The sequence below is a fragment of the Lithobates pipiens genome, unplaced genomic scaffold, assembly GCF_037356315.1.
Source record: "Lithobates pipiens isolate NorthernLeopardFrog02 unplaced genomic scaffold, aLitPip1_a1.2 Scaffold_28, whole genome shotgun sequence".
Classification (NCBI taxonomy): domain Eukaryota; kingdom Metazoa; phylum Chordata; class Amphibia; order Anura; family Ranidae; genus Lithobates; species Lithobates pipiens.
Genome location: NW_027507789.1, coordinates 72,524,691 through 72,536,776, shown reverse-complemented (window position 1 = coordinate 72,536,776; position 12,086 = coordinate 72,524,691). Strand labels below are relative to the sequence as shown.

The following is a 12,086-nucleotide window of genomic DNA, read 5'->3' as shown; positions in this document are numbered from 1 at the left end:
TGGTCCTGGGTTTTTTTTACAGCTTAAAAACGCCTATGCCATTTGCAGCTCAAAAACGCCTAGGTGGGCATGAAGCCATAGACTAACATGGACAGCCGTTTTTAAGCTGCAAAAAAAGCTCAAAAAAGCGGCTGTAAAAACGTCAGTGTGCATGAGGCCTAAATGTTAATTACCACATAATAATTGCTCAATGATACCTTCTCTCCCCCCCCCCCCCTTTCCTGACCTGCCAGGCTGCATGCCCTGGTATGGATTTTTGGGGGGACCCCACACAGTTTTTTTTATTTTGGCATGGGCCTTTTTTTTTTTAAATACTTTAATTGTTGGCTTTTTTTCCCTTTGCAATCAGCTGTGAACGGGAAAGCCTGCTGACAGCTGACGGCTCATTGGTTGTTATGGACATGGTGACCAGCTTCCTGGCCCGCTGCTTAGCAGCCAGCTGTGTGTGAAAAAACAGCCTGGGGGTCGCCAGTAAAACCCCGGTGGCAATTATTGCATGCTCTTTAAAGATCTGGTCCAATTGTAAATTGGACAGAAGAATTTAATATAGATATCTTCTTATATAGAATGTTAACACATAAAAGCCACATAGATGAGTTCTTGCTGTAAAAAAATATTTTAAGCAACAGACAGCATGGATTCATGAAAGAAAGAAGTTGTAAAACAACCCAGATTCCTTTTTATGAGGTGGTTAACTGAAACCTTGGACAAAGGGGTGGTAGTGTCGTGGTATACTTGGATTTTGTAAAAGCATTTGACACAGTTCCCCCACACATGGATCATGTGCAAGGAAAAGTCTACAGGCTTGGAAAGATCAATCTGCAAATAGATTAAAAAAAAAAAAATGACTAGAAAGACCAAATTTTGAGAGTAGTGGTTAATGATTTTGGCTCTGAATGGTCTAAAGTCATCAGTGGTGTACCCCAAGGTTCAGTTTTGGGAACCTTACTTTTAATCTCTTTATAAATGATCTAGGGTCTATGATTTAAAGTACCATTTCAGTGTTTGCAGATGACAAGTTATGCATCTCCAACTTACAAGCCGACCTCATTGCACTGTTTAATTGGGCAACCATGTGGCAAATGAGGTTTAATGTTGATGAATGTAAAGTTATGCACTTGGGGGCTAAGAATATGCATGCATCATACATACTAGGGGGGGAGTACAACTGGGGGAATCAATGGTGGAGAAGGATCTGGGGGTTCTGGTAGCTGATGAGCTTAATAATATGCGATGCCAAGCTGCGGTTTCCAAAGCGCGCAAAGTCCTTTATTGTATTAAGAGTGGTATGGACTCTAGAGAGATATCATTTTGTCCCTGTACAAATCATTAGTAAGACCTCACCTGGAATATGCCGTTCAGTTTTGGGCATCAGTTCTCAAAAAGGATACCGGGGAACTGGAAAAAGTGCACAGAAGAGCAACCAAACATGGAGGAACTCAGCTATCCCCCCTACAGTCAGAACGCATCCCTAGGACACACTTAGCGACCCCTACTGGTTAACCCATTCACTGCTAGTCACAATTACACAGCAATCAGTGCATTTTTAATCGCACTGATCGCTCTATAAATGTGAATGGTCCCAAAATAGAGCCAAAAGTGTCCGATCTGCCCGCTATAATGTCGCAGTCACAATAAAAAAAAAAAAATGAATAAAAAATTGCAGATCGCCACCATTACTAGTAAGAAAAAAAAAAAAAAAAAGCCATAAAACTATATCCTATTTTGTAGACGCTATTATTTTTGCGCAAACCAATCAAATGCTTATTGCATTTTTTTTAACCAAAAATACGTATCGGCCTAAACTGAGGGACAATTTTATATATATATATATTTAGTACAAAACCGGCAGATAGTTACTACTACAAGGGGTTAATTATTCAGTCTCACTCAGTCTTCACCATGCAAACATTAGGCATTACTTCTGCAGGGCCTTTAGGAACTGCGCTCTGCAACACCATACTACGGACCTGGACCTTTACAGTATCCTGTCATCTAACTCAAGCAATACAACTGTCTGCCAAGGTGTGTGCCAAAACATGGGATTCGGTTCAGGCTAAACTTACAGGCCTTACCTGTTCTATATGGGGTCAAGGTACAACACCTTTAGGAATCAGTAATCCATAGGTTCCGATCCGAATAACTGTAGAGCACTGAGGCTAAGCATCTCAATGGAGTAGACGTGCGTATTACAAGAGAAACCCCTCAGAGAGAGACAATCAACTACGAACACTAGCAAAAAACCGAGGCAATGCTAAGAGTGGGAGGGGTTATCCTGGGTGGTGTCATGTCTTGACAATTGCCAGTGTACTGGAAGTGGAGCCTGACCCAATAGTCTAAGCATCATCTCTCCCCTATCCTGTGATGTCAGATGAAGAAAAGACAATTAGGCTCCGGCACCCCAGAAAACTCAAGAGGCTTCAGAGGTGGGCAGTTTGGTTGCCCAGTAGCCAGAGTACATGCATAATAAAACGAGTGCCATTGCAGTTAAAGTTGAACACCAGGCAGATATAAAAGGCAACCATTATTGCAGTTCTATAATTAAATGTATTCTTTATAAGCAAGCTGTGCAAATAACTAAATGTAACTTTATATCAGCCTCTTGCAGTCAATTGTACAGTCTGTACAGGAGAGCTCAGTGGGAGAAAGGAAAAAAGCAACAAAAAGCAATTAAATGCCCTGCAGTGCTAGGGTCCATACTGATAGGAGGAGAGAACAGAGTGGCAGAGATAAGTTCAACAGTTTCTGCTGCTCATTTCACTGTCTAGTCACAGGGTGGGGGTGAAATTGAAGCAGAGAAAATAGAAGCTACACTAACCGATAACAATGTTTCCACAAAGTTTCCATGACAGCACAGCAGGATATAGGGGATCCACCCACCTAAAAGGGACAGGAAACAGAACAGATAAATTTTTAACTCCTCCTAAACTACCTTACTTAAAAAAAAGGAAACAATTTAGGTAGCAAAAGGAACACAACAGAAGTAAATTAATTAGCTTGTATGGTTATTAGGACCACATGTGGAAGCATTGTTACCAGCTAGCGTAAATTATATTTTACCCTATGCTCCATTACAACAAAGAACAAGAAATAACACAGAGGACAGCAGGAATAAAAATGCCCAAACTTGGCCAGTATATGCTGCCATTGCCAATTGGTAATCTAGGTAAAAGACAGGGAGTCTGACCCAAATGGCTCCCTGGCAAATCTGCTATAGTGGCACCGAAGGTGCTAATGCCCAGGAAGCTGATATTCTTTTGGTTGTGTGTGTGCTTTAACAACCATTTTCTTTAAGGCAGTATAAGCCAAAGAAAGCAAAACTCAATAATAGAGCAAAGGCTGGATATTCATAAACACTGGGTCATAGGCTTCTATCTTCAGGTGATTGGACACTGGCAAAGGTTTTTGCTATCCCCCTCCAGCATACCCCCTAAGGCTTCATTCTTACGAGGCAGATCCACTCAGTGAAGTCCGCCAGCTCAGCAGATCTCTGTCGATCTCCACTGAGCCAGCGGATGACAGGTCTGTCTCTGCTCACTGAGCGGGGAGGGGCCTGTGAGAGCGCTGCTGATTCCTATGGAAGGATCGGACGAAAACGGACAGCATGTCCGTTTTCATCAGATCTCATCCGATAGGACAGATGTGAACGCATCACCATATGTCTGATTTTAGCAGATCAGATGTCAGCAGACATGGTCACCGCTGACATCCATCGCTCCATAGACCTTCATGGAGCGTCTGTTCAGGTCCGCCTAAAAAACTGACAGGCGGACCCGAGGGGTCCTTCTGTGTGAAAGGGGCCTAAAACCCTACTCCACCTCGTGAGACCATAGCAAGAAATGCAGAGTAACCCCGAAACGTTGGCGAACAGTGTCCTGCATTGTACGCCAAAATATGAACTTCATGGGCAAGTAAAATTTCTTTTAATGCTCACACTAAATTGTACAGTACAGACACAGGATGGATATTCATAGACCCTGGGATGTCCCTAAGCAATCAGAAAGGTGGACAACACCAATGGGCCCAACAAAAAAGGAGAAGAAGAGTCAAAGACCCAACTCAAAGCCGCCGAAAGAGCCTTGTGGCCAAAAGCTGCATCTGCAGGGGCCTGGACATCTACCTGGAAGAAGTTAGAGAATGTATGAACTGAAGACCAGGTGAGCACGTATGGTTACTGGGTGTACCATTTCCTATAGTGTATTTGGAATCAGGGTGTCGTTTTCAGGACCCCGTGGGCAAGACACAGTCAGTTTTGAAAGTGGCGTTTCACCTACAAATGGAACTTTTGTTGATCCAGCTCCTCCCCTTCCTCCGGTGTAACTTCCTTCCCCCGAAAGAGCTTGCAGAATCTGCGGCAAACTACACCATGTCTGGTCCCTCCTCCACCCCCCCCTGGCCCTGTCTTCTGCAGTATTTGTAGCTGCTGAATTATTTTTTTCCAGCGGAACTCTGCTTTAAGATGGAGGCTGCGACTTTCAGATAGGCTCTGACTACATCCAGCCAATGGAGAAGAATTTATTTGGGGGTGCTTAGTTAGCCGCAGCCTGCGTAAGCGCATTTTCATCAAGTCCTTTACTGTATTCAAAGATATTCAAAGATGCACATGCAAAAAAATTTTTCATAAACTCCTCACTGTCCGGAGAGTCTGGTGGACAACTGGTAGTCGCACCACCTCAGCAACCACTGGCCAGATCCTAACCAGGACATCTTCTACCAGATATGTCAGAAATGGGTGACTAGGTGTAGACAAGCTTGACCAAACTATTTGCTATACCAACAGATGTGCCTGCTGGGAGCACTGTATGAACTGTATGTAGCATTAGCTACAAAGTAGCATACAACACTTTTTTCTGGAGACTTCTCTACTGTTCCCAGAACAAAATCAAGCCATTCACAGGAAGCTTAGTATTTTTATGAATGAATACAAGCATTCCTTTGTTTCACTGAGGTGGAGATTGTGACATCTGCCCGACCTTAACCAAGGGAAGCCATAAATTCATTCATAAAATATAGGGCTTCCTGTGAATAGCTGAGCAACGCTAGGCCCAACTCATTTTTGTTCCAGCGGCAAGATGGGAAGCCCTCATCCTGTTTCTGGAACACAACACTGTGAAATAGTTTGGGACAGCTTGGCCTAGCTAAACTATTGTCATAGAAAACCTGGACTTAGGCTTTCAGAGTTTAAAACTTCCTATCTGCAGAACCTCTGAACATCTTCCACTGGTATGGTGAGATGCTTAAGACTAAGACGGCAGGATCGACTACCATAACAGACCACTCTCTGAAGTGTCCTGAGAATCATAGATTGTTCATTCTGTTTGCTAGTGAATGGGGAATGTCTTTTACAATTTTCCAGGTTTCTTTGTACCAAAAGGGTAGATACAGAAGAATCAAGTGCAACAATTCAAAGGCTTTTGAGCACAGCAGAAGTGAGCATATCTACATATAGATGTGTTACATGAAGCTGCAGCGTCAGGTGTATAGGAGTCAGGAGGTGACAAGTCTTCCACAGCCTCCTCTAACACTGCTTGTGGGGAAGCCCACCGCTCCAGGCTCACCTGCTCTCCGCCTATCAATAATGAAGCATGTGCTTTCACTGCGGAGGCTCTCAAAATTTTGAGTAAGGACTGTAGATAATACTAGGGTACTGTCAAGTCGCTCTGCAGCTTATGCATATATTTGCAAATATGTGCAAACTAAACCACTGTTTTTAACACAGGTAGATGGGATAATTCGGTTGGTTGCAGACTAGTTGGTAAGTTGAGCTGGGAATTTTCTTTGATTTTATTTGACATGCGTCGCCCTTCCATGTGCTCCTTGCTGCAGAGTCCAGTTATAGGTGAGGGAAGTGGCCATTTGTAAGGGTGAGGGTATTCCTCTGTGGGGTACTCTCAGAGTAGGGAGCGGAATATAGGGTAAGCATGTCTGGAAGAAGTATGCAGTAACCCCCGTGCAGACTGTCCAATAGCAAAGTCATCTTGATGAATGGTCAGAAAGAAGCTCCAGAGTTATAGAGTATAAGAGTTTAAGGTGGAAGTGGCGTTCAAAGGCGAGACTAGTGGTACTGGGGAAACATACAGTAACTGTCAGTGATAAAGGTTGATCCTGTCCATAATGCTGGGTTCTACATAGAGACCAAGCATCACTTCTCACGGTGGACATAAATCCGAAGGGGTCTTTAGGGTCTGGGTTCCATAGGGATGGACCACAGCCCTGGATCTGTAGACCAGTATACCTTTTTCCTTTGAGTGGTTTCTAAACTTTGTTGTTTACTGGAGACACCAGACAGTGAGTGGCAGAATTGTAGGTCCATTTTTTCAGGTTCCTTTTACTGGCAGAATAACCAGGTGAATGGTAAACTTGAAATAAGAAAACTGCAACCAGCACATATAAAGACTGGCAAGCTATCAATGCATTACATTTTTGCTCTTGGGTTTAAATATGCTTTACTGTACTCACTTTCATGGCTCCTCATTGCGTAAACATCCACAGATGGGTCAAACTCCCCTGGCCCAAAGAACCGAGGAAAGTTAAGGGGGTTTCCAGGGCTGTCTGGAGGAGTGCCGTATGAGCATATGGGGATTCCAGTGCCATCTTCACATTCTTCCTCCTCAGCCTTTTCTTCTACTTCCATTTCCTCCTGCTCTGCCCGATCCACATCATGCAAACCAACTAAGAGGCTGTAATCCATTATCTTCAACACAGAGAGGAACTGAATTTGAAAAAAAAAAGGAAAATGAATTATAGGTGGTTTTGCACTTAAAGTACTGTTGGATAGGAATCATAATACATTTGTGAAATTCCTCAACTCTGAAGCAAAAAAGTCTAAACAGAAATTTCAGGCTGTCAACATTGTAATTCAAAAGAAACAGCATCTGCTGTGCCAAGGAGGTGTAATAGCAGTGATTACATCATATCCTCTCATATTTCTCTACAGTAAAAGTAAACTACCATTTACAACCACTGGGAATTGCAGTGAATGTAGGTAGGTACAGTAAGCCTTTAGGCGAGACAGTGGTGTAGTGGTTAGCACTCTCACCTAGCAGTAAAAAGGGTCGCTGGTTTGAATCCCAACCACGACACTACCTGCCTTTGCATGTACTCCCTGTGCCTGCGTGGGTTTCCTCCGGGTACTCCCGTTTCCTCCCACACTCCAAAAAACATGCAGGTAGGTTAATTGGCTTCTGTCCCAAATTGGCCCTAGTATATGAATGGGGACCTTGGATTGTGGGCTCCTTGAGGGTAGAGACCGATGTGAGTGTGCAATGTACAGGGATAGGTACAATTGTAGACACTCAGGTTGAACTGGATGGACTGGTGTCTTTATTCAACCTAACTATGTAACTATGTTGAAGGTGTACTCACTTTTAACATAAATCACGCCCCCTCATTCTTCAGCCACACTGCTCAGCAGGACAGTTGGGGCGACAATCTTGTAAATTTCAAGCATGTATGTGCAAAATGGTTAGTTCATTCTATTGAATCTACAAAATTCCTCTAGGTTTTCTGTTGGCTATGGTTGCGATCTTCACATGCGATCTCTCCCCCTCCAGCCACAACTGGAGAAAAACTGCCCTTACACGATTTAATCAATAAACTGTAGAAACATGGCCATAATTATATATTATACCCACTGTACTCTGCTGTAATACAGTTTCTTGCAGCTTTGAGATCAGCATTCAGTGTATGCATTTGAGCACATCCCTAGTTGCAACACAGAAAGAAAGAGCCGGGACATGCTGCTTCACATTGGCACATGGCACAAGTAAACATTGGCATGTGTTAAAAAACAAAAACAAAAAAAAAACACTACCTTACTAATCTAACAATGGTAGAACCCACTAATGTATGGTATTCTCAAACTTCAATATTACCACAATACCGATGATATGCAACTGGTCATGTCACATATAATGCACAAACTTAAAAAAAGACATATAAAATTAAAAAAAACTTAGCAGGAATGATGGAAATCCCTCCTATATTTGCAATACAAATTAAATTCAAGCTCAATAATTAACATTATAATAGTAACCAAAAAATAATAAACTCAGTGTAACATTAAAAAAATAGGATTTTTGTGCTCACCGTAAAATCCTTTTTTCTGTCATTCACAGACCGACACAGCTCCTCTTTGTAACTAAATGGGTTGTATAGCCTGCCATTAGGAGAACTGGGCAAAATTGTTACACAAAACACAGAACTTTTAATCCCGCCCCAGGGGGGCGGACCCTGTGCTATCAACCCTCCTCACTGCTCCCAGCAGCTTCAGTACGTCAACAAGCAGTATAACGTAGAAAAAAGGAGGGGTGAGTGCTGTGTCGGTCAGTGAATTACAGAGAAAAGGATTTTACGGTGAGTACAAAAATCCTATTTTCTCTTATATTCACCGACCGACAGCTCCTCTCTAACTAAATGGGACATCCCCAAACAGTGCCAAACGAGAGGTGGGAAAAAAACGCATAAAACCTTCATCCACCATGGCAAGTGGGAATTAGTGAAACTAAACCCACAAAAAAAACAGCAGTGTGTGGAAAAACTCCACCATATAACCGGGTATCCTCAACAGGAGTGATCCCCAAGACCACAACATTGCGGAAGAAATGCAACAGTGCACTAACAAAACAGTACTGCGTTTTTATCGAAAAACCAGGAAAAAACTCAATTGCAACTATACGGCCACCTGCAAAACTTTGCGGCCAAACCCAGCGTCAGCCGATGCACTGACGTCTACCTTGTAGAACTTGGGAAAAGTATGAACAGACGACCAGGTTGTCGCCTTACACACCTGAGCGACAGACGCTTGGTGTCGGAAGGCCCAAGACGTTCCGATTGCTCTTGTAGAGTGGGCCGTGACTGGAAAGCGGGGCACCTGCCCCTTCAAGGCGTAGGCTCGTACTACAATCTGTCTGATCCACCTGGAAATGGTGGCCGACGAGACCGCCATGCCTTTCTCAGGACCAGCCACCAAAAAACAGTGAGTGTGACTTCCGAAAGGGGGCTGTGGCAGACAACACCTTCAGAGCCCTAACCACATCGAGAGTGTGAAGGGCCACCTCCTTGGGGTGCTTCGGTGTAGGACCCAACAATGGTAATACAATGTCCTCATTGATATGAAAAGCCGAAACCACCTTCGGTATAAAGGATGGTTGCGGACGCAACACCACCTTGTCCCTGTGGATGACCAGATAAGGCCGCTTGCATGACAAGGCTGCCAATTCCGAAACCCTCCTGGCCGATGTGATGGCCACTAGAAAGACCACTTTCTGTGAAAGAGCCAACAAGGGAATCGCCCCGATATTCTCAAACGGCGGCTTCTGAAGTGCCAACACCAGGTTCAAATCCCACGGAGGTAACGGAGGACGCATCGGAGGGACTACATGTCGCACCCCTTGAACAAAGGTACTCACTAATGAGTGAGACGCCAGGGGTCGCTGGAAAACAGACAGCCAGAGCTGAAATTTGCCCCTTGATGGTGCTCAACGCCAACTTCTGGTCTATACCTTGCTGAAGAAACAGCAGGATCCTGGATATAGAGAAAGAGCGCGGATGCCACCCTTTTTCCTCACACATGGAGATATAGGCCTTCCAAGTACGATGGTATATCTTCCAGGAAGAAGATTTCCGCACCCTCAACATAGTTGGAATCACCGAGTCAGACAGACCCCGGTTCCCCAATACCTGGCTTTCCACAGCCATGCCGTTAAAGCCAGCGATGGTAAAGCGGGTGAAAGATTGGACCTGGAGATAGGAGGTCCTCCCACAACGGCAGTCGCCAGGGAGCGTCTGCCACCAGACACACCAGGTCTGTGTACCAGGGCCGCTGAGGCCAATCTGGGGCAACCAGGATTACTGGGAACCCCTCGGCTTCCACTCTGCGCAGCAGGCGTGGCAACAGTTTTAGTGGCGGAAAGGCGTAGATCAGCCGGTACTGATCCCACAGAGCCACCAGCGCATCTGCTCACGGATCTCTGGCCCTGGACACTAATCTTGGTACCTTCCGATTGAGACGGGAGGCCAATAGATCCACATCTGGTGTGCCTCACCGCAGGCACAGCAGCCTAAATATCTCCGGATGCAATGCCCATTCTCGTGGGTCCAGCATCTGTCGACAGTCCGCCTGCCAATTTTCCACCCCTGGGATGTAAATGGCCGACAGGGCCGGTACGTGTCGCTCTGCCCACCGAAGTATGTGAGCGACCTCCCGAGCAGTGGCTGAGCTTCTTGTTCCCCCTTGGTGATTTATGTACGCCACAGCCATGGCGTTGTCGGACTGTATGCTGATCGGACGCCCTTGAAGACTCATCGACCATGTGTGGAGGCATAGCCTGATCGCTCTCAATTCGAGCAGATTGACCAGCAACCTGGATTCCTCCGCCGATAAGAGGCCCTGAGCCGACTGAATCCCCATCACTCCACCCCAGCTGGACAGAATGGCGTCTGTAGTGATGACCGTCCATGTCAGAGGAAGAAGATTTTCCGGACTGAATCACCGACACCTCAACCACCAGATCAGGGAGTCCCTGACTGGTTGACTCACCTGAATCTGCCGATCCAGGGACAACGGAGATTTGTCCCACTTCATCAAAATCAAGGTAGTGGGCTTCCCCGACTGCCAAACGCCAACATTTCTGATTCAGCAAGTCCCTTATCGCCCCCAACAGGGCCTCCCGGCGAACCGAGGACACGGGTATGCTGGAGGGGAAGAATCTGATTGGCGGCCAAGAGAGAAACTATCTTGTAGCCTGTGGAAATCAGATCGCAGACCCATTGGTCGGATAACCGGGAGGTCCAACGGGCTGCAAACTCCCGAAGACGACCCCTCCACCCGAAAAGGTGGGGGGCAAACCTTGCGGTTCCAGGGACGCTTCTGACCGTCCGTGGGCATCCTGTCGGGCTGGGGGCGTTTTGCCGAAGCACTGGGCGGACGAAAAAGCCGCTTGTGAGCAGAAAAAGAGGGCCCTTGCCTGCGGCGAGGCTCCTTAGCCTTCCTGGCCTGTGGGAGTAGTGTACTCTTACCACTAGTGGCATTCTTAATGTCATCCAACGAGGCTCCGAAGAGCCGCTCGCCAAGAAAGGGAAGATCCGTCAGGGCTTTCTTGGATGCCTTGTCAGCAGACCAGCATTTCAGCCAAATTAGGCGCCTCAGCACCACAGCCGACACTGAAGCCTTGGATAACAGAGGGAGAGTATCCAGGGCCGCGTCACAAACGTACTTAAGGCCTTGCACTAGTTGGTCTGCTAGCTCCACGCAGACAGGGGAGGCGTTCTGCTCTCCCAATTCGCGGTGCAAAAGTTTTGCCCATTCAGTCAGTGTCTGCGACACCAGTGCGGATGCCAGTACAGGTCGCACAGCTGACCCCACGACCATAAACAAGGAACGAGCCACCGCCTCGGCCTTCCTGTCCGTGGGATCCTTGAATGCAGGAGTCCCCTCAACCAGGATCGTGGTTACTTTATTTAACCTAGATACTGTGGGGGTCCACGACCGGAGGAGCCGACCACTTTTTGAGAAGGCTTTCCTCAAAGGGGTAACGCACCGCCAAATTTTTGGTGACTGAAAATGTCCGTTGCGGGTGACCTCATTCCCTGTAGATGAATTTGTCAAAATAAGTCAAATAAGGGAACAGGTTAGGTAAACGTGCTGGCTTGCGGGACCCAAAAGGGACAGGTACATCAGCAGAGGCATCCGCTGGCTCCTGAATCTTCAGGGTATCACGCACAGCTGTGATAAGTGCTCCAACAAGCGCTTTGTCGCGCCTGGACGGGGAATCATCCTCACTGTCCGAATGGTCCTGGTCAGCCACGTCTGATAGGTCAGAGCAGGGGTCACCAGCTGCAGCAGGTCCGAGTCTGCATGAGAGCTCTCCCAGGGGAGGGGGGGCAGGGGGCTCTTATGTGCACCTTTCCTGCCACGTGCCGCCTCTATCTTAGCAACACAGGAGTCAAGGACCGCCGTCAGGGTGTCCATGCTCACCGCGCTAACCGCAGGTGACCCGGTTGCTATAGCCTGGATTTCAGGGGAATAAACACCAGTTTCTGAAGCCATGCTGACCCTAGCCTGTGCCACCTGCGAGGGGACTTAG

General features: G+C 46.4%; 1 protein-coding gene across 4 annotated transcripts in view; it reads right to left on the bottom strand.

The window, feature by feature from the left end:
- PIP4K2B (phosphatidylinositol-5-phosphate 4-kinase type 2 beta) overlaps nt 1-12,086 on the bottom strand; it is a 371,685-nt gene that overhangs the window by 113,751 nt on the left and 245,848 nt on the right. For 2 of the 4 annotated variants that reach the window (XR_013263536.1, XR_013263535.1), the window contains exons 8-9: nt 6,460-6,712; nt 2,819-2,880 (exon numbers count right to left, since the gene is read on the bottom strand). Coding sequence is in view for 2 of the 4 variants with exons in the window: in XM_077459404.1 (XP_077315530.1) it covers nt 6,460-6,712 (253 nt within the window). In the remaining 2 variants the exon portion in view is untranslated. The remainder of the gene's footprint in view (nt 1-2,818; nt 2,881-6,459; nt 6,713-12,086) is intronic. The other 2 variants (XM_077459404.1, XM_077459403.1) reach the window with 1 other exon arrangement.